The sequence below is a fragment of the Carassius gibelio genome, chromosome A2, assembly GCF_023724105.1.
Source record: "Carassius gibelio isolate Cgi1373 ecotype wild population from Czech Republic chromosome A2, carGib1.2-hapl.c, whole genome shotgun sequence".
Classification (NCBI taxonomy): Eukaryota; Metazoa; Chordata; class Actinopteri; order Cypriniformes; family Cyprinidae; genus Carassius; species Carassius gibelio.
The window spans coordinates 22792295-22815518 of record NC_068372.1 but is presented as its reverse complement, the minus strand read 5'-3'; the positions used below and the strand labels follow the sequence as shown (position 1 = coordinate 22815518).

The 23224-nt window shown below is 36.7% G+C and overlaps 1 protein-coding gene across 1 annotated transcript; it reads right to left on the bottom strand.

Moving 5' to 3' along the window:
* Positions 1–221: 221 nt before the first annotated feature.
* On the bottom strand, positions 222–22687 carry tep1 (telomerase-associated protein 1). The gene is made up of 56 exons (XM_052529902.1): positions 22580–22687; positions 19285–19822; positions 18774–18944; positions 17888–18037; positions 17637–17801; positions 17337–17474; positions 16986–17057; positions 16749–16870; positions 16501–16658; positions 16301–16410; positions 16133–16211; positions 15438–15630; positions 15053–15272; positions 14727–14879; positions 14342–14422; positions 14131–14252; positions 13935–14012; positions 12716–12862; positions 12243–12534; positions 11706–11827; positions 11416–11529; positions 11223–11340; positions 10541–10726; positions 10249–10433; positions 10030–10171; positions 9734–9913; positions 9538–9630; positions 9290–9422; positions 8821–8980; positions 8596–8729; positions 8026–8114; positions 7812–7926; positions 7697–7741; positions 7355–7562; positions 7063–7183; positions 6836–6960; positions 6618–6717; positions 6368–6523; positions 6073–6285; positions 5930–5986; positions 5445–5583; positions 5090–5320; positions 4620–4777; positions 4423–4530; positions 4223–4327; positions 4020–4149; positions 3815–3900; positions 3160–3295; positions 2895–3025; positions 2654–2775; positions 2143–2280; positions 1884–1983; positions 1445–1802; positions 913–995; positions 713–817; positions 222–633 (listed from the first exon to the last, which is right to left on the bottom strand). The coding sequence occupies exons 2-56, from the start codon at positions 19810–19812 to the stop codon at positions 514–516; spliced, it is 8025 nt and encodes a 2674-aa protein (XP_052385862.1). The 5' UTR covers positions 19813–19822; positions 22580–22687; the 3' UTR covers positions 222–513.
* Positions 22688–23224: the final 537 nt, after the last annotated feature.

Genomic DNA, 23224 nt, shown 5'->3' with positions numbered 1-23224 from the left:
CAGGGTCTTCTCCAAGGCCCCTGGAAGTCTAGAGAAAGCGGTTACCACAGGTCTGTTTTAAAACGACTAGCATATCATTTCTACACATGGACACCAAGCGAGTGGTTTTATGAGCTATTCAAATGGAGTTTCTCTGCTGCTAGAAGACAGGGATAAAGTGAAGCTAAATTTATACCCTGCACAATAGATTTTTGACAATGGAGAAAATCACAGCACATGTGTACTTGCTGACTGTTTATTCACCCCCCAAAAAAACCTTTCATGCATAAATTATCAATTAAAAAAAAAAAAATCTATTAACTTAATGCACCTGTATATATAATCAAGTGGTTGCCAAATTTATATAATAAAATCAATTATTGTTGATATCGCTGCTTTAAGGCATAATTGTTGCAAAATGCTTCATGCATGTAGAATAAAAATAAAATGTGTAGAACAGAACATTACAACTGATGGAAAAAAACAATGAAACACAATGAATTTGACTGTGTCCTTTGACTGCTGTTTAGAAAATCAACCTTTCCAAGACAGGAAGTACAGCTGACCCTGCGTATCGCCGCAAACAAATTTCTTGGGGTCACATGGGTCGACTTCCAGCACCTTGACAGGGCCTCCACACACAAACATGCCCACCTGTGAGATATAGAAAATGAGTGAAAAACAGAAAAGAAATGGAATAAACCCTGGTGCATAAAAGCATGAATTAAAATACCTGTTTCTTAGTGTTTCTGTCCCACAGTTTGACGGTTCTGTCATAAGATGCTGAGATGATGAGGCTCTCGGTAAGCCGCAGTACGCTCACTTTGTCTGTGTGTGCCTACAGACCAGTCAGACACACAGTTTATCAGCAATGCATGACTGCATCATTGATATATTATAATTATGTCTGTAAGAGAATATAAGAATACTTGCCGGTTTTCTTTGAGACCAGGTGGACAGATTAGGAGGCTGGTTGAACCACATGTTCCCTTTACAATCACCGCATACAAAAAAGTCTGTAGAAAAAAAGAAAAAAAACATGACTGTGACACATCTACATATATTGTAGGAATATAAATTACACAGCCCTGCATCTTGAAAAAAAAAAAAATCTGCTGATTTACAAAAAAGGCATAATATTACCTATTCTGATGATGCTGAGCTCTATATAAAAAAAATCAATTCCGTGCTTTTTTTTTTCTTCGATAAAATCAGAATTATTATAATTTTTCTATAATTTATCACATTTTTCTAATTCTATATGCATCAGCTTTAATGCATTTAAAATAAAACCGTCAAATGTCAAAAGTTGCATTACAAAAAGGAGTATTTAAATTGCATCTTGGAATTGGAACATATGCATTACATTTTCTAAATAAATGAGCTTTTTTCTCAACACAATCTGTGTTTGTTGTTGTGTGTAACACCCACACAAATCCTGATCAGTACATTAAAACAGACGTACCGTTCAGCACTGCTGCAGCTGTGATCCAGGTGCTGATCTGCTCCGCTCTCTGGATTGCAGTTTGCCTCTCCCTCCGGCATTCATCTCTCAACTTCTTCTGCTGCTGCTCTTCCTCCTTCTCTGGTTGCTGCTGCTCCTCGTCCTTCTCCTGTTGCTGCTGCTCTTCCTCCTCCTCTTCCTGCTGCTCCTCTTGCTGCTGCTGCTCTTCCTCCTTCTCTTTCTGCTGCTCCTCTTGTTGCTGCTGCTGCTCCTCTTCCATATCCTCATGATTTTCCTCCATCTCCAAGTCCTCTACCCTCTTACCCACTGCATCTTCACAAAAGTTTATGAAGGGAGAGTCACTCGTATTCAGAGACAACTGAAAATCAGATCATTTCAAATTATTAGTTTTCACTGTCAATTTCAATATCACACAATAAATGACAGATTTTTAACTTACAAGGAGGCCAAGGTACAGTATGCCCTTTTTCTGTCCCCACACCCAAAAGCTCTTGCTATCATTCTCCATCACGCCGAGAGGACGTACCTCATTAGCCCAGCTACAGTAAAACACACATACTGTACATTCACTTTTTAATACACAGTGAAGGAATGTTATTATTTACTGTGCACTGTGCCACCTTCCTTGGAAAAATTCTTAACAGAGGAGCACAGGACAGATTTTACATGTATAAAAATTAAAAACAAAAACTATTTACGCATAAACTTCTCTGGTCGAGTCTTTAGTAGAGACCACATCAATGATTTTTCCATCCATATATACTCCAAACAGAATGCCACAGTAGAACAAAAAGCTCACAGGACTCTCTACTTTGTATGACGTCACCTCATCAAGCCTGGAACAAAAGAAAATAACCAATAATTGGCAGATAATAAAAACCTATACTATTTTTTTAAATTTAAAAACGCACACACAAAAAATGAAATCCTTTTGATTTTGAGTGGAATGTACAGTAAATTTAGAACATTATGACAGTATTAAAAAAATATATTTTTTGAGATTAAAGATTACATTTAACAATGTAAATTAATTATAAATAAATTGTAATATTAAATTTAGGATTTTTTAAGAATATATTATAATATATAAATTATATTATGAAAAAAAACAATAGTATTACTATGTTTATTTATTAAATAATAATATATATTTTGACAGCAAGTTTGCAGAACTTAAGTATGGAAGTGAAAAGGGTTAAAAGTCATTACCCCACAATGCACTTCTTGGAGTCCCAGTCCAGCTTCCAGATACATACAGAGCAGTCGCTGGAACCCACCGCCAGCTCATTGTTCGGCATCCCAGTGACTGAAAGTAAGCTGCCATCACTGACCTTCAAACAACACACACAGAGTCATTCACTCTGACGTTTCCAACTGGAAGTGGGTATAAAGCGCACACACTGTATATTTACTAACTGAACAACAATATCAGTTCCCACCCCATGATTACCTTTTTCCAGTAAACCATTGAATTCTGATGCCATATCTCTAATCTGCCTGTGTCATAACCACACACCACGAGTTCATCAGTACCCAGGAAGAACACAGATGTGACACTGCCCTTCTGGCAGCGAGGAGTTTCTGTGGATGAATTTATATAGAAAAAAATCCCAATCAAATGCTATATTTGAATGCGCTGCTGTAATTTCACACACACAAAAAAAAGTGATTTTTGCATCAATTTAGATTCTGCATTTTTGACAATTTTGTCTTACCCATTGCTGTGGTGACGCTCCATGACCTGAGGGAGCGATCAGCTGAGACCGTGAGAAACTCCGGCAGTCCGGACTCTTTGCACACTAAAGCTTGGATTTCTGCACTGTGACCATGCAGAGTATTGTGATGCTGTACCTATAAAAACATAATTGTTTTGAAAAAATTAGAAATTGTTTTCATTTTATGGCCAATAACAACAAATGACAGATGTTAAAATTCTATTCTATAGTCTAAAACTAAAACGCTTTTAAATTTTAGAAATGAATGGCATCACAACATTATAATATACAGTATGAAAATGGATATTCCTGTTAAAATTTGCAAAAGATTCCATTTATTATTAAGCATGACTATCTCACAATTCAGTCTTTTTCCCAATTTAAAAAAAAGTGTGAAAACAAAAATAATAATAATAAAAAAAGTAAGACTTTTGACAGAAAAGAAAAAAGAAAAAGAAAATTATTAGACAAAGTAGCAATTACCTAAACCAAGCTTCCATAAATAACAACTGATGACCAGTATAGAATCAATATATTATGCATCCCTAGAATTAACCTCTGAAGATTATTTAAAATATCTGATTGTCAATCCATTCTTATTTTTAAGCATGTAATTAAACATTAAACTATTAATGCAAAGCATTGAGTTTGTTACCTGCAATGGATGCCAGAATTTAACAGTTCCATCCTCTGATGCTGAAGCTACCAGTAAGTCTTCCGCTTTTACATTTTTTTCCAGATCTGTTCACAAAAAAAATTTGTTTTGCTAAGAATTTAGTTTTCTGTGTAAGCGAGATACAATTCTATAAGTAGATATCAGGCAGCTATTTGTGTGTACATGTGTGTATAAATCACTCAACCTGGCTGAAAGACGACAGTGCAGTGATGGAGGCGTGACTTGTGTGCCTGAATCCTGGTGATTTCCATCCCTGATTCCCACTTCCAAACCATCAGCATTCCATCTGTAGATCCCGCCATTACATGATCCTCCTAAAGACAATAAAAGGTAAATACATATAAACAGCTTCCACTTTTATGTCTTTGCAACATGGAACTGTCTTACCCAACAGCACATTGTGTTCAAAGATGAAGTAGAGAGGATTTCTCTCAGCAAACATCCTGTCTGGATATCCCACATCCGCAGCTTACAGTCACCAGAGCAGCTAAGCTGAGGTGTGAGAGAAATTTTGTATACGGTTACAGACAAAGAGTTAGGTGATTCTCGAAATGAACTAAAGAGCAGTTGGTAAATGGCTTTCTCACCACAGAAGATGATGTCCAAGCACATCCCGTAATCCAGTCTCCGTGGCAATTGGAAATTGTTTGCGAAAGAACTGGAGGAGAAGCGTTTACCTTCCATATCATCAAAGCCTGTTGGATGAGATGAGATTGTGATGAATTTGAGTGTGACAGGAGTTGTGTATTTTCTTCCAGTAATATATGGTGAGGGGAGCAAGTACCTGATCTTTCCCTCCTGACAGCAACTCTTTCCCATCAGAACTGAAGTCAAGGCATGTGACCCCTCCATTGTGACCTCTCAGAATACACATCACTTTAGGGTCAATCCAGGGCTTAGAAGTCAATGTGTTCTTCAACCACAGAGCAATAGTAAAGTCATCTAAAACAAAATGACATTTTCAATAAAAAAAAGTAAATAGATATTCACAATAGATATACTTTTAACTTCCACGACTGTCAGTGCACAGTCCATGTGACATCATCTTTGTTATAACGAGTGTCCAAGAATAATGCATGTGTTAAAATTGTCCATGCATGCTCACTTTAAAAGTTGCACAGACACAGTTTTCTGCAAAAAAATTAATTGGCCTTTAGATGATGGCAGGATGGTAAAGTTAATCTTAATGTAAAAATTGGTTGAAAACAGTATGCAAAAATAAATATTCAATGTGGATATTTTGTGTACACTTACCAGACGCAGAAGCCACATAGGTGGAGTTTTGAGCCAGGGAGAGAATAGGTCCCTTCTGCACACCAAAAGATCCTATCAATACAAGGTTTTCCAGATTTTCTCCTTGCCTTTCCCAGACCCTGATCTTGTGGTCCATGCCCCCCGACAGCAGCAGCTCTGTTCCTTTGGCCTCCATCCACATGAGGCAGAGCATGGAGACCCGGAGGTCCTCACTGGACCAAACCTTCTCTCCTAAAGCACAAAGCATTTATGTATGAGTCCTGCTCCTGCTCTATAATTACTGATTAAGAAGTAGTTTGAGAATGTGAGCCCTGAGTACATCATGTAGGCATGTTGGATGTAAATGTGTACATACCTGATTTCAAATTGAACATTTTGATACCATTTCCATGGTAACCCACCGCAGCGTATCCACTGGCTGCAGCCACACACAGAGCATTAGCTTCATCTTCATTTCCACGTCTGCTGCGCTTTTGCTGTTGCAATGATGGTATCTGCAAATATCACCAATAAGTTTTTGAAGATAGAGATGAATGTGCATGATACAAACCTACATTTTTATAATTCATGACTGAAAACATTTTGTAACATGATTTTGATGTACCATTTACATGGTAATGCAATGTCTGACTTTAAAATGGGTTTTGAAGGATGAATTTTGAGATTTTATGTTTTCAAGTGATATATAACTTTCTAAAATGTGATAGAGAAAAAGGCAACGAGGAAGTCTTTTTTTTAAACAAAGGTCAAAGCTCCTTTTGTAATGTAGATTTCTGAGGGTGCACTCTTGTCATAAATTCACCTATTACTTTTCCTACATAATTTTTAACATGAAAGTACCTTTTCTTCTCCCAGAACAGCAACGGTTTTCCCAAGACCACCAGACCATACATGAACCTAGACCAAAAAAAAAAGGATGTTAAGGATGTTTTAGGATGCATGGCAGAGCAGCTGAAAATGAAGAGTGTCAGGTCATTCCTCACCACACTGTCATGTCCAGCACTCAGCAAGAGGTTTCCTCCCTGCAGGAAGTTTAGTGACTGCGTGGAGCCACGGTGAGCATGATAACTGCCCACACAAGCAGCTCCTGTCACGGACCAGAGCCTCACTTCTCCTGACACACAGCCTGAGCACAACATAGAGGAGCACGGAGAGAAAGACAGACTCCGCACTGAACTCTGATGACCTAACAGAGTCTAAACAGAAGAGAGAGTTGGGAGGGAACTTATGTTTTAGTATATAAAAGTACAATAATGTGGTTTTGGAGTCATTCCTCACCATAACGTTTTTCTGCTCAAGCCAGTTCCACAAACGAATAGCTCCATCCCAGCAGCCCACTGCCACAAGCTGACTCTCAAGGTCAAAGTTCACACAGTTCAGGGGGGAGGGATTCACGAGAGAGGCCACCTCTTTGCTCTTCTGTGCTGACCACACCTGAGCACGGCCACATAAATGAGAAACACTTCAAAACAGCACACCACCACCACAAGTAGTTTAGATTTTAAATGATTTGTTTTCTTGCTTTTACCTTCAAGGTTAAGTCTAGTGAGACAGTAGCAAAGAGTTTTTTGTCTGGACTGACATCACATCCTGTAATCTTGTTGGAGTGGGCATTCATGTGGGCAGTTCTTACAGTGACAAAGTATTTTTCACAGTTTAGTCATTTTTTATTATTATTTTTTTTTTTTAAAGTAAATTGCGCATTTGTGTCAAAAAAATTAATAATAATAATAATAATAAATTAACCTGCAACCATTCGCAACATCCCACACCTCCACCTGCCCATCAAATGAGGTTGTTGCCACAAGCTCATCCCCAAGGAAGACGCATCCGGAAATGCCATCACCACTGCTCATCAATGACTTCACTTCCTGTTTGCAAGAAATACATTTAAAAAAACCAAATGCAATGTCCACTGAAGTATCTCAATTCTGAAAGGCATAGCAAAATTAATGTTGGTTTAGAACTGTTACCTGTCCGGTCTCTGTATGTAAGAAGTGAAGTCTTCCCTCTCCAGTCCCCACTGCAACAAGTTTTCCATCAGGACTCACCTCTACACAACTCGGCTCCGAGTGAAAGGTAGAAACCAGCTCACTGAGTGGGAAAACAATATTAAAACAAACTGTAGATAAACAACCTTTGCACAAGGTGAAGTCCAAGAAGTCTGAAACTATATTATTCAATTAAATCTAAAACAAAATCTAAATTAAACATTTAACAGGAATATGAGAATAATATGCTATTGATAAGGACCAAAATTAGTACCTGGCTTTTTTATGTGCTGCATCTGTGCAGTTCAGCCATTTTACAGCATGCACTCCTCCATTTCTTGTCATGCTTTCCGCCCACAAGTGGGCAGAGCTGTCACAAGATTCATTAAGAGCTGTTTGCACAAAGAGAGCAGGCCACTGGGAGAAAAGAAGGCTGTGGCGCTTCAGAAAACTCAGACAGTCTTCAAAATCCTTCATTTTATCTGAAAACACAAATGCATTTGCTATAGGTTTATTTGTAATTTTAGTACACATTTCCACTCATATATTAAATATATTTTGAGTACTTTTAAGTAGTTTGTTTTTTATAAACATACATTATAGAAAAGTGAAATACCTGTTGATCTTTTGGATTGCAGTTGATGGGTCTCATGTTTTTGGGCTAAATGGATAAAAGGAAAAAATATTAAATATTATAACCTGTGAAAAAAAAAATCAGAAGCTTCTCTTACCAAACAAAATGTAGGTCTCCAGAAGTTGGTGAAGAAGTCCTTGCCGCACATTAGCATAGAGGAAGTAGTAACTGGACAGCAGAAAACACAAAGGCTCCCACTGATTACTGCCCATCTGAGCAAAGAGAGAGAATACACATCTCTTATGAGTTTTGTAACCTCACAATGGTCACTAAAGCTGAAAAATCAAAGAAGAGAGTAGGAAGACACTAACCAGGTGGGCAGGGAGTTGATACAAAATATCAGCATCAGAGTGAAGAAATGTATCCTTGCCCTGAGGATTTGACTGCACCCAAAGGTGAGCTGAAAAAAAAACAACATTTTTTTTAACAAACATATACAAAAAAACATGCTTTCAAATTTTCAAATGTTTGGGGTTGGTAAGATTTTTTTTTGGAAGAAGTCTCTAATTCTCACCAAGGCTGCATTTATTTGATAAAAAAAATACAGTAAAAATATTGTGAAATAATGTAATGATTTAAAATAACTGTTTTCTATTTTATATAGCTAAAATGTAATGTAAAATTCATTCGAAATAATATTCAATGTCAACTGATTCTTCAGAAATTATTCTATTATGCCAATTTGGTGCCCAAGAAACAGGATTCTTTCATAAACAGAAAGCTTGAAAAAGAACAGTAGTTATTTCAAATAATATTTTTTGTAACAATATAAAAGTTTAAATTTAATGCATGCTTGCTGCAACAACAACAACAAAAAAAACTTCCTGTACCCCAAATAAAACACATAAAATGTATCAAGATTTACATGCATCTTATTTTACCTGCAATTATCAGATGACTTCTTGTTCTACTCTCTTCAGTAGACAGGTACAGATGTTCAAAGGCTGACCTCACCTCTGGATGGGTTAAAATCAGGAGGTCATCTGAACCCTGACCATGGGACGGTCCAATTAAGCTGCATTAGAAGAACAGAAAAAAATATATTTCTTGTCAAAAGCAGAAGTGACTTCTTATATCTGTACACTCCACTGTATTTCGAGCTATACCTGTGCAAAGTTCGTGCCAGCTGAGAGAATATTGCCATGGGAACACGGCTCTCTGGATGCCTTGCTATATGGAGCACTTCCTGCCACGTCACCTGTCCACCTCTGGAGTTTAAATCATTGCACATGTTCAGTATAGTGTAAAGAGAACTCTCCCGCAGCCCTGTGAAAGAAACAGATTAGTGATTAGAGAAATATTCATTTTCAATACATTTGACATAAGGAATCAAAACAAATAAACATTTTGGATTCTGTGTGCAGATTTCCTAATATATTCAACACATTATTATTCATTAATTTGCTTATTAAAAAAAGAAAAAAAAAGAAAAGAAAGTATATATATATATATATATATATATATATATATATATATATATATATATATATATATATATATATATATGCCAAACTTTTACCCAATAAAAGAATTAACAAAACATTATAATAAAGCATCAAATTAAATGTCTTGTACCAGTGGAGCTGATGGCAAGAGTAGCTAATGCCCATCCCAGTCCTGCTCTGCAATATTCATTCTGCAGCCTCAGCAGACTGTGCTGCACCAGCTCACCAAAGGACTGAGGAAGAGACTGGAGGCTGTCCTTCATCTAAACCACAATTTTCATCATTAATATGGTGTTTAACTTCACACTTCTTTTGCAAAATAACATTTTGTGGATCACTAAAAATAAATTTTAAAATGTGCATTCTTTAACCATTTACCTTATCAAAGGAGGCATAATTCCGGAGCTCCTCACAAGCCAAACGGAGGTAGAGTGGACTCACAGAGCCTTTCTTCATCAGCAGCGTCTGAAGCTACAGGGCAAACACAACAAACCATTCACTAAATATTAAAAGAGAGGGTTTTTATATTATATTATTTTTATTTTTTTTCCTCAACAGCAAAAGGGAAATTCACCTGGTTATTGAAAGCAGAGTCACTCAGTTTCTTTCCAAACTCAACAAGCTGTTTCTGCACAATCTCCTTCTTGTCAGGTAAAGATAACTGCCCCAGTGGAAATGACACAGTACCTTTCCTTTTGCTAATAGTGTTTTGCAGTGATGATTCTGAAGTAACACTCACAACCAGACAGACACCCTGAGAGGACAAAGAACAAATTGACTGGTCGATGAGAAGGTTCAATCATATTAACTCCACTTATTTACAGTAAGTGTGCGTGTGTGTTTGTGTGTGCATGTTCATTTCTATTTTACTTTAGGGATGTGATGTGGGATCCATTCTGACAGTCTTTGACCTCGACCATCATGGACACGGTCCGCCCCATCAACAAGTAATGCCAGTGGCTTCTTTATGTTCAGGTCATTCAAGTTCAAGTGGAATTCGGACAACAAATCTCTGTAGTACAACAAGAGAATAATTATGCAATGTGTCTGGTGAAAGGAAAATGCATGTTACATCAGATCCTTCTTTACTTATAAGATGTGTTTGGAGGCAGCTCCACATCGTCTTTTCCTTTCCTCAGCCACTGAACAAGACAGCGAAGAAGATGCTCAACACAGCAAGCTGACTGGCTAGCATCAGTGGAGTAGGATATGACATCACAAAGAGGGGCTTTCTTGTTCTTGACAGAGGTTTTGAGTGCCTGAGCCAGGGCAGCCTTAATAAAACAGAAGATACAGAGAGAGATAGTGTTCTTTTCCTAACTGATCAAACACTGGCAATAATACATGAAGAACGATAGCTTTTTAAGCAATGTACGGTTACCATGAACACAGTTTTGCCCTCTCCAGGATTTCCCTCAACCAGCAGAATTCCTCCTTTTTGCTGACATTCTTGAACTTTTTCTGTTGCCATTGAAATAAGCTTTGCCCTGCCATGAAACTGTCGCTGTTGGGCATCCTGATGCACTTCTTGTTCCTCAATCTCTGAAGCCACGTCTTCATTCGTCTCCTACAAAACAATAACAGAAATATTGGTGAGGAGTTAACTCCACTAATTAATAAATTAAAAAAAAAAGCTAGGTGTGTATAGGGGTATTATTTCGACAAAAAGTTTCATCAAACAAGTTATCAAATGTCCAAACAATGTTTATTTTGATTTCATTGATATGAATCAAAATTTTAAAATCCACATTACTTTTATTTATTTTTTTATTTTTTTTATAAAGTTTGATAAAAAAAAAAAAAAAAAAGAATGAATAGATTATGCGATTATAAAGTGATTGGTAATTGTAAATGATTGGTAATGGTAAATGATTTTCCAGTTTGGCCAGAATCCTGGACCAGATGAAGACGCTGTCAGACTTAAATCTATTTATCCACATCATCCTTATTCTTGTTTTAACTGATTTATCTTTAAATTGGTGTTTCAAATTATTACTGAGTGGCCCCAAAAACGTGAAACATAAGAAAACGGTTCATTTCATGCGTTTTGACCATAATCTGACCTCCACAAAGAGCTGCTGAACGGCTTCCCAGATATTCTCCAGCGCTGCCCTCCCAAAGTCCTCTAGGCATTTCAGATAGGGCTTTCCATCCACCACCCCACCCCATTCACAGGGATAGCTAAGAGAATATAAAGCAGAGTAAAAATAAACACAAATACTCACTGTGCTGGCAAGATAAATGTACTGAACTCACTTTTCTGTCACTTTGAAGTTGCTGTTCCAGATCCATGATTTCAGGCTGTTCATTTTAGCTTCAGCATCTTTGGATTCTGCCGCAAAGTCTGTCCTCCACGCCACTGGCACTGAACTGAACATACAAACACACAAAAAGTAGATTATATGACATACTGTATCTCCTGTAAATCACAGAATTTAAGAAACATTAGCTTGCAGCGGAAACTGTTTTCCATGATTTCACTTTTAGGCTCCCGTCTGTCAACTACAAAATGAACCCAATCAGCAGACAAATAAATAAATGTATACCTGGCAAGATGAGGAGATCTGAAGTAGAAGAACATGCGGCTCTGGGCAGTGTCTGGATGCAGAGCTTGAAACTGTCGAATCTCCATTTCAGTGATGGATAACCCATCAGGCGCAGAGCTCAGCTGGCAGAGTGAAGCATGAAAACAATTCATGTAACTTTAGCACATTAAATATCCTGTATCAAGAAACACTTCTTCTCAATTTTGGAAATGTTGAAAATGTTGAAAGTTGTCCTTGCTTAATATTTCAAGAATGTTTGTGGTGTAAAAGTTTTTAAAAAGCAGTTATGGGTTATAAATAATCTTTACTGTCAATTTAGATCAGTTAAATTATTAAATGTCTTTAAAAAATAATTTCTAGCCACCAGCTTCTGAAAAGTATTGTACTTTTTATTTTGCCTCCCTTTTTAGCTTGCAATTTTCTGGTCAACATTAACTCATTAAAAATTAAACAGCAGCAAGACCATACGTGATTAATAATAGTCACCTGTATCACATTTTTGATAAAAGCATCTATCAGACAAATAAATGTATTTACCCAGCTGTATTGAGGAAGCTCAGGTAGGGTGGGGCGGGGCGGCACTAAGCCATATCTCTCCCCCAGAATTCCAAGCAGCAGCTGGCTTCGACAGACTTCAGACAGACAGAGCTCCACAGCACGGTTAGACTCCTCCTCGGTTACGCCCCAGCGCAGCTCCACTTCCTGCAGGTAGAGATAGTGTGGCGCAGCTCGCCTCCTGAGCTCAGGAAACACACTACGAACAAGAACATCCCTCTCCGCATGCATGTCTCTGAACGTAGAAGAGATGAACACTCGGACACTCTTCCATCTATGAAGAGTAAGGAAAGAAAAGTGATGAGAACAAGTTTATTTTTTTTGTATTTAATTTCCAATATACTAATCACTTGTCTGGTCTCCATTGGATTAAATGCTGGACCACAGCCACCCAACGTTAAGAGATTGACGAACATTTTAAGACTAGTGACTTTTTGGATTTTTTATGGTTATACCTGAACTTTGGTGTTGCCGGCAGTGAGATGACATCAGCCGCTCTCTCAGGTTCAGTTTTGCGCCCCTGTGGTGGTGGGATGTTATAGATTCTGTCCATGTGCTCCACATGCTGCAGCATCCTTGAGGAGCCTCTCTCTGAGACAAACCTACGATCATAGAACAAATCTAAATTAAATCATTATTAAAATAGATTCAACAGTAAAGTAGTAAGAAGTAAAATACGTTGTTTTTTTACAAACAGATATAAGGATGTACAGTATTGAATGCACTAATATAACAATAAATACTGTAAGTTACCAACAGCAAAAATTCCATGTCAGTTTAAAACATTTATCTGAATTAGACTGTTCATATGAATTTATTTAAACATACCAATTCTAACACTGCTTTCTCTGCTGAAGTTTAACATAAAAAAAAAAAAAAAAAAAAATATATATATATATATATATATATATATAAAATGGTAATCTTTAGGAACTTAAAAGCATATTATTATTGCGATGTTTAAAGGTTGTTTGGACACATTTTAGATATTCAAAGATCAATTTTTATGCAACAAGGAAGCACCAAGTTGATGGAAATGTGATTGAGGTAAAGTATGCATGTTCTCAACATTGATTATAATAATAATAATAATAATAATAATAATAATAATAATAAATGTTTCTTGAGCACCACGTCAGCATATTAGATTGAATTCCGAATGATCATGTGACACTGAAGACTGAAAATTCAGCTTTGACATCAGAGGAAGAAATTAAATTTTAAAACACATTTTAAAAATGTATTTTAAATTGTAAAAATATTACCATTTTGACCAATTTGGTTATTTAAAAAGAAATAATAATAATTTTTTAAATTAAGTATTCCTGTAGCTCAATTGGTAGAGCACTGCGTTATCAAGTGCAATGTTGGGGGTTCGATTCACCGGGAACACATTATATTTAAAATTGATAGCCTGAATGCACTGTAAGTCGCTTTGGATAAAAGCGTCTGCTAAATGCATACATTTAATTTAATTTAATTTTTTAATTTTAAATTATACCAACCCTAGCGTTCTGAATGGTAATGCATATTGTGAGCACTTGGTAGATTCTACACTAGCTCTTACTGACAACTGCATGTTTTTTTTTTTTACAATAAAAAGCATCTCAAAGTATTTAACAAGAAAGTATGTATATTGAGTATAACAGCTAAAGATTCAGCTAAATATCTTACTTCAGGATCTGCTCGCTAAACCCTCTAAGCTCTACAGTGTTGGAGTTCAGTTTGTATTTCAAAAGATCCGTTGGAGACCTGTTCAAAATAAACAAAATATTTTGGTCAGATTTCTTGTCAAAGCAGCAGGCCTTTTAATGGAAAGACATGAAGTTTCAATGTTGGCAATTGAAGAAACAAGTTTTACAAAACATACGTGTTTCCGAGAACCACAAATATCACAACAGCATCAGGGTTGACATCTTGCCGATAGTTATTGATAGCCGTCATTAAATTTCTGTTGGGGTAGTAACTATCATACACAACTATACGATCCAGCTGTGGGGGGAGACGTTTTAACAGACATGTCATGTGCAAAATAATTGAACGTATCCTGGGACAAGTATAAATGCAAAAGGGGCTCACACCTTTGTCTTCTCTTCAATTAGCTTAGCGAAGAATGCTGTGAAAGATATGCATTCAGACTGTACATCATAGTCATTCAAATCCTGAGAGAAAGAGGGACAGAAAAAGAGAGGATAAAACATTCCTTTTTGCATTTAGATTAAAACACTAATATTTTAATAAGACTGTTCCTTTTTTCTAATGTACATTACAATGTTGTGGTACCTAAATTTACGTGTAGCATTTAAAATGACTGATTTTATTTCATAGTGTTTTATTATACATTTTTTTATTGTTTTATTTGTATCTAAAGGGCTTTATTTTAAATGTAAATGTATTTTTTTATAGAAAAAAAAATAGAAAGAAGGATTTATAAGAGTATATTCACAACAAAAGGGAAATTCTCACCTTCACTTGCTTCATTGCTTGTCTCACATTATCCAAAAGCACATCAGACTTCATCTTGAACTCCTGGAAGCTGTCATATTCAAGCAGCATGACTTGGGAATCTTCGCTACAGTAGTTGATCATCATGCATAAAAGCATTGCAGCTTCCTGTACCTGCAGTACATATAGTCCACAGGTTTCATTTATACTAAGAGTCTAATTTCATAACAAATTGAATGTAATCACTTATACAATATCTAACAAAAACATAAATCCACAGTCACTTTGAGAAACACATGAAAGTACAACTATACTGTGCTAATAACTGAAGAAATAAGATATCTGACCGATGCTGAGAATTTATTCTCATCAGTATCTTCGTGGCTTTCAGGGGGCAAGCAGACATCATTAGCACCACTCCAGTCCCGATCCTCAGAAAAATTTGAATTGCAGATCACAAGAGTGCGTCCAGGGAGAGGCGGGATGTTGTATTTGCAGGAGATCTGCACAGCTTTCTCCAAAGCACAGCAATACTTGTTCAGAAGCTCCTGAGTGTACAGCTTCTGACTAACAAATTACATTACCCAAAAAAAAAAAAATCAACATGTCAATGCAGGGGTAAATTGAACTAAAAAACAAAAATTCTATTAATACATTTTAGTCTAAAATGATCATACTATGTAAAGATTTTCTTTAATATTTGTAAAAAAAAAAAATTTTAGCAATACATACTTCGCTTTTTTCAGAAGATTGCGTTTGGCATTGAATATGCGGTAGACGAAGGGGACACTCATTGTAACCCTCAGTCTCTTGCGTGGTGTTGTTTCCCAGTTGCATTTTCGGAATCGTTTGCTCTTAGGCAATTTCTTCAGGACCCCTTGCAGGATCTCCCTGGAGCTTGGCACCTTGACCGCAGGGCCACCAGCTGAAAGGGGAAGCACATATCACTAAAGCTTCCTCAGGCACATGTCAATCAAAGATGCAGTGGGAATGCGCCATTTCATTTAGATTAATATGGATTCATCAACATCCAATGAGATCCAAAGTTTAGTAAATCAAACCCTAAAAATCTTAAAAATACCATAAAAGTGTCTTTCATAGGGACTAAAGTAATTGTACACTACTGTTGCCAAAGTTTGGGGTCTGTAGGATTTTTTAAATTGAACATAAAAAAACTTTTATTTGATCAAAAATAGAAATCTTCTGTAAGATTTTACATGTATGTATGATTTAGCAAAGCAGGACAAGTGTCTGGATCAGTATCTTATTCAAACATAATCCTAACTGTTACTGACCTCTAAAATTAAGGGAAATTATAACTTGAAACTGATGTTAAAGCCCCAACATCAGTATGAAAACCTAATCCTAAAATCTGATTGGTTGACAAACATGTTGATCCAGGTACCATAATACATACATAAACTTACCAAATTTACTGAGCTCCAAAATGACTTTATAAGCAGACAGAAAACGGAAAGGAAACTGCCTGCTCTTGATTACAGCATTCTGTAAAATTAAACACAGTAAACCGATAAATTACTTGATCATGTTACATAAGTTTCACAATGCAAAAGACTGAATTAAGAGACACTCACCTTCGAGGTCAGTCTGTTGAGGATCTTGGTATGATGATTCTCACTGATGCCCACAGAGATCATGTTCCTCAGGTTCCTCAGCATTGCCATAAAAGGAAGAGACTGTCCATCTGCAATCACACAAAAAAACATACAAGTAGATGAGTAGATGTTCAAGAATTAAGCCAATTTTGGACCCAGTGCAGTTCCCTCATTCACACCGATGAGTTTCTCCCAGGTGGCAGCTTTGTTTCCCTCCTGACTCAGTTTGCATTCCCATGTGTCGGGCTGCTTAAGCTTCATCATCTTTCCAGCTCTCTCTCTCTCCCAAACCCCTCTAAGACCACTGCGAGTGAAGGCCTTCAGATCACTCGGGTATCTGCATGCAAAGACAGATAACAAACATACTCACTCATGACTGGATGTTACATTTTTTACTAAAATGTATATGCCAGTTTTTAAGTCTAACTTCTTTCCCAGAATGGCCATGACATATTCTGCAGGTTCTTTGATGTGAAGGCGCTTTATCATTTTCTTGAGGCTGAATTCACTCTGTTTTTTATCCTTCGCAGTCCGATTCTGGCTCTCCAACTGTATCATAACATGCAGAAAGGTATCATAAGATGTTCAGAGCACATGATGTACAATAGTAGTTTGCAATGCTATGTAATCTCAAACAGATCTAACGAAACACAGCGAAGCTCACATATTTTTTGAGCAAGATGTCATCAACTCTGACAAGGTCACCCCACTTTTTCCACTGCGCAGCAGAGATTTCCTGAAAGAAGAGAGATCGAAAAAAGCATTTTAAAAGTGATGTGGAAACACAAAAGAAATATTGTGGAATATTGTTCATTATAGTAGTTCAATAGTAGTTGGTAGGATGTGCAACACTAAAAATATGGGATTCAAAATCTCTTGAAATAAACATTAAGAATTTTAAAAGTATATATTAAAAAAGATTATAAAGAGGAATGTTCAGTAGTCTCAGACTTATGGAGCCCACTGTATATTTTTTGATTATTATATTATTTACTAAGTGTTTTTGACATATTACCTTTCCTTTCTTACACTTCTTGTTGTGCTTGCAGCGATGCTTCCGTGTATTGTATTTGGCCAGCTGATATTCAGTGAACTGCTTAAATTTATCAGCTAGGGCTTTTTTCAGGCAGGAGGGTAAAGATTTACTGAAACACTGCACATAAATATTTTAAAAGCATTAAAAACAAGAATAATACAGTAAGAGCTAAATAAAATCCCTATTTGAAGATCTGCCATGCTAAACCCAGAATAAATATGGTAGGAATAAAGGAGATACATTGTTAAGGGCAGTAAGATATTTAGTATTAACACTTACCATGCTATAGATTCTTGTGACCTCCAGCCAATCAGATGGCAGCTGTACAGCAGCACAAAAATATCTTCTGAAGTGTGCCTTCGAACCAGGCAGATGGGCAGCCAGTGCCAGCAGGAAGTTGGCTGTGATACGAATGTTTAGTTCCTGCCTAGTATAGACTGCAACCTAAAACAAATCAAATATGCAAAACCACATTACCAGCTGACAACATAACCCACACACACTAACAGACACACATACAAAACACCGACCTTTAGGAGAAACTCAGGGTCTTCTGTGGTAATCTCTGTGGCCAGAACCGTAATAATGGCCCACACACTTGTCTTCTTATCCCAGTCCTTCTCGCCTGGGGTACAGCTCTTATTAACCAGGGAGGAGCACACCATATTCAGCAGATTGTTCTGAAGTGCAAACAAAACACATTTTAACAGATTACACAATCAGACATCTGTCAAATTATTTACTGGGGTAGGAATAATTCTATATACAGTGGGTATAGACAATAATCACCCCCCTTTGAAATATAATCACATTTTGTTGCTCTGCAGCCTGAAATGAAGATGGACACAGTATTTTTTTTTTACTCTTATAACATCCAATTGAATAACTACAACATGTCAGAAAAAAAGTATCACCACCTTGTCAGTATTTTGTTGAACCACCTTTTGCTTTAATCTTGTGACTGTCCACAACTTTATTCCAAAGATCTTTAGACAGTCCCTTGCCACCCATCATTGATTGTTTGATTCAGTTGCCCTACCATGGACTGAAATGCTCCAGGAAATCTTTTTTTTTCTGACTTTTTGTTCTTATACCTTTTTAACTTGGATGTTATAAGTTGGACTGAGTAAATACAGTTGGATGAAATAAAATATTTTCTTTACCCACTGTATACGTGTGTAAAACAACAACAATGGTTTCTGAAGTATCATGTGACTAAAGACTGGTGTAATGTTTTTATGGTTGAAAAATTCAGCTTCGCCATCACTGTAATAAATAGCATGATATATTTGTGCCATCTGTCTAAATATACAAAATCACCAAAGAATACATATAAAGCTAAAAATAAATAAGGGCTAGCAAATTGCCTATTATTTAAATTCACACAAACCCCAGAACTGCGGTCACTTGACTCACCTTCTGGTCCCTCAATTCAACAAGATGCTCATCCTCGCTAGCTTCAAGCAGCCCAAACTCCTCATGAGGAGCTACGATCTGCTCCCCATCTCCATCCAAATCAATATTCAAAGCAGGCATCTCAGAGGACAGCACCTGGTCATCCTCCTCCAAGCTTTCATGTCTCACATCCTGTTAATATGCACAGAGTAAATATAATTAACTACATTTGTAGTTCTGTATCTATATGTTTTTGCAGAAACAAAGCTTTAAATTAAATGCTATATCAAGTTGTTCTAATCATACTGTGCTTTCTGTGCAGCATTGGAAGTATACATTTGGTTTTAGGTGGTGAAAGATGCATGGCACAAAAGCTGAATCACCCATAAAATAAATCCAGTAAGTTTAATGTGTGAGTCTTTTTTAATAAATACTAATATGAATGTGTGGCAGTGAATAACATGTGGGAGGAAATTATGCTATATTCTTTTACATACAGTTTTACAAAGCAGTAGAGGAAGTCACTTTATACCTGTCTAGGCTCCTCACTAGATCTCTGAAGCACTTTAGATGAGAAAAGCATGTCTTCCACTTCTCTCTTTTCATTTAAGCCCGATTTTTTCTCCATTGAAGGTGGCGGATAGGAGCAGATAGGTGGAGCGGTACTGGGAGTTGATATTTTGGAGGAAGAGAGTAAAGGATTATGGGAGTAGGAGGAGCTTAGAGTGCATGAGACTGGAGGATGAAGTGAAGGCTCCATTAGGAGGGTATTCTTGGTGCTCAGCAGAGAGGAGGGAGAGGATAGTGAGCTCATCATTGTGGATGATAGAAGAGATGAAGTGGCCATGGTGGAGGACAGGCTGGTTGGCTGGAGTGCTGGACATGATGAAGAGGTGGAGGTCTGCTTGGCCCAGGATGGAGATGTGCATAGATGGTGGCTCAAAGCTGTGGGCGCTTGAGACAGAAAGCGGTTTTCCAGCCTTGGGCTTCTATGGAGTCGCTGTAGTCTGGCATCTGTATTCACCTTCAGATCGGTCTGAAGGGAAGCCGGAGTCTTCATGACTGCTTGGCTGAAGAAAGGAGAAACACAGAACAGGAATCTGTGTTTTTGTCCAGAGACACTGCAAACGCTAAAAGTACAGTGCTAAACTGATTCTTGAAACGGAGAAACAAATATGCACAACTTGTCCTAAATCAGATATGATTTCAATAATGTTCCCTTAACATAATGGGAAATTTGCTTTTCTCTTTATTTTATCAAAACTATGACATTATCATTTACTACACTTGAAACCATCAGAAAGCAAAACAATGTACATATATTGTTTAAAGATATATTACACACACAAACACACACTTCTCTTAGAGAAACACCTTTCTTCCCGTTTTACCTTTTTATAAGTTTCACAAGATCATATACAAGCTCTGCTGAGTTTTATGTTTCTGTATATAGTCTTGAGTAACTGTGCTATACCACAACTCTATGCCAAACCTGGCAGACAAATTGTAAATTATTTGACATTTTAATCAGGCCCTGTTAGTAGCTATGGGATGGTGTTGGCGCAGTGGATAAGACACATGGCTTTGGTGTGGGAGACCCGGGTTCGAATCCACTGTTAGACACTTAACCCCTAGTTGCTCCAGAGGCGTGTGACCTCTGACATATATAACAATTGTAATTCGCTTTGCAGCTAAATGAATAAATGTAAATGTAGCTAGCAGCATCCGAAAAACTAAATATCTAACATGTAATACATGTGTGATGATGATGATGATGATGATGATGATGATAATAATAATGTCAACATTCAACAACAAACTGTCAATCCTGTGAGATTTTCTGTCTAAAGGTGAGGTTAATTCAGTACAGAACTGAAGAATCACTAGCACTGGAAAGCATGGGTGTGTCTTATGCAAACAACCAATGTATTGTAGACACTCCCTGAAAATCAAATAAGCTGCCTCCACTCCTTTTCGCCTCGTTTATTGAATACCAACTTCTTTACATACTGGTGTTACCAGTACATTTCCCTCTCCATTGCCTGCAAAGTGATGTGCCTTCATTAATGGTGTTCTTCGAACTAAACACGTACACTTCCTTCTTATTGGATATGAATCGTTCTTTAGATTTTGGAATGTGTTGTAAAGTTCACTTTCAGGGCACTTACTGTCAATTGGAATGCGGCTAGTGACAGTGAGTGAGGGCCAAATTCCAACAACTAAGTTGATAATCAATGAAGAACAATCTTTGCCTTCGCAGTGTCTGTTCCATATTGCCACATACATTCAAGACAGATCTTCAGCACTCCTCATTTCTCAAAAAATAAATAAATAAATAAATAAACACACACACACACACACACACACACCCCTTATCACCATTTTTAGATTTACAACTTCTTTATTACGGGATTGGTCATAAATGTGCACAAACAGAACATACACACAAGTAGACAATCTTGTCTTTCTGACACTGCAGAGACTATTGACTTGAAAGTCGCCAAGCAACACTGTTGTATAGGCCTATAAACACATGCACTATATTTGGATTATTACTTGCAGTGCACGGTTCCTTCAGTGGTGTCTGACTCATAGACGCCAAATTCACAACGACCAGTTCATCTTGCTCAGGATCTACGTATAGGTGACCATACGTCATCTTTTTCCAGGACATTTTCCTCTTTTTTTTTTTTTTTTACCTAAAAAAAAATGCATCCGTCATTGAGTGAATTTTTGTATTGGAGCCCTGTGCGAGTAATTATCGCCCGTTCACAAGATATTTGTGTCCAGTCCTGCAAGCTCCCGCAAACATTCTAATATTAGATATAATTTTCACACATCAGGAAGCTACTATCAATATGCGTAATATTTAAATCGCTTTTGCCTTTATATATAATATTTAGAAATATTATTAGCCTAATAGGGTAGGGTTGTATAGCTACTACTGACCTTATTTGCAATCCACTATACCATTGTATTCCCTGTTCTTCATATATGGGAGTAAAATACTGACTGAGCCATAAACAACACTGTAAAAAATAAAAAAATAAAAAAAATGTAGAGGTGACCAGTCACTAGAAAATTGAGTTGGGAATGTAGATTGTTTTTTGTAATAAAGTCTTCCTGATTCATTATTAGGACATTCATTTTTATCCTTTGATTATCCTAATTGTTAAGTTTTGTGAAGTAGGGCCACTGGTAGGAAGCTAAAAAGCTTTTTTTTTTTTTATCAATATGCATAACAGCGTAAAATATGTATTTTAGGTACGGAAATTAGGCTAAATATTATGAGTTTTTAAATTTAATGTCATTGCTACTATGGGCGCTACTTGCACCAACCAACCACAACCCACTCCCGCACCCATTGTCTTCATTTTGGAAAACTAAAATGTGGCTATAACTCTTATTGACAGCTTCTGTAAATATTGCACGCGTGTTCAACATTCTCACTTAACATTGATCTAAAATAATATGAACAATTATCTTGCTCCAGATTAAACAAAACGGACACAAGTTACAAACACAGACACAAGACGGACAAAAATCATATAAAAAAAGTAATGACAGCTTCTAAGAATAATATTATGTAGTCTACTATCTTTAAATTACGACTGGCTAGAAAAGCATTGGTCTACTTATTTCATATTTCTACCGATCTTCAGTTAGAAATAGTAAATGAAGCAAATCGACTGCTTCTAAAAGAAATATTATGCACAAACACACTTTGCTATAACTTGGTTCAAATTAACGGCGCATTTCTGGCGTTTATCCGTGTGTGCTCGAGACCCTGATCGGCGCCTGTAAACAAAATAAAGAAAATAACTCACCTTTAATGCTTTGTAACCGGGTAGTAGTGTATAACAAAGTTGACCGGTGAGCTACTGACTACTTCCTCATATGTCATGTTCCACTGTTATTAGCTTCCTCACCTGTCATGTCACGCGTACGTCACTACCGTAACAAACCGAATATAGACGCATGTAGGGATGCGTCTCGGGCTTAGAGCAAGAAAATGCTCTCTTCACGTTTAACGTTATTTAAAAAGGGACTGTAAATAATATGTATTTTAAAGAAAAGCTGGAACAACTTGTGACTCAAGTAGTTTTTTTAAGCCCAGTGACCAACTTATGGATAGAGAGATATCTATATTTCGCCCAGCAAGGGTTTTGTGTGTGTGTGTGTGTGTGTATATGTGTGTGTGTGTGTGTTTGCTTGTTTTTTTCTGTTTTTATAATAAATAAAAATAAAAAGAATAGGGAATTCTAGTGTTTTATTTTTAAATAAAAATAAAACAAGTCAATAGAACAGAAAAATAATAGATAATGTTTGTGTTAGAATGTCATTATTTATAATAAATAAAAATAAAATAAGTAGAAAGAATAGAGAATTTTAACTTTTAACCCACTTGGGAAAATAAACCCATGGCAAAAGTTGAAAAATATCCAAATTCTGCATCCATTAAGAGCTGTCAG

Bases quoted from the DNA above. Each gene is read 5' to 3' on its own strand.
- tep1 (XM_052529902.1), bottom strand. From the start codon at position 19,812: ATGAAGACTCCGGCTTCCCTTCAGACCGATCTGAAGGTGAATACAGAT. The intron at 2,281-2,653 runs GTAATGACTTTT...CTTTTGTTCCAG, and splicing joins TCCAAGAAGTGCATTGTGGG to GCTTGATGAGGTGACGTCAT. The intron at 996-1,444 runs GTACGTCTGTTT...TTTTTTCTACAG, and splicing joins AGCTGCAGCAGTGCTGAACG to ACTTTTTTGTATGCGGTGAT.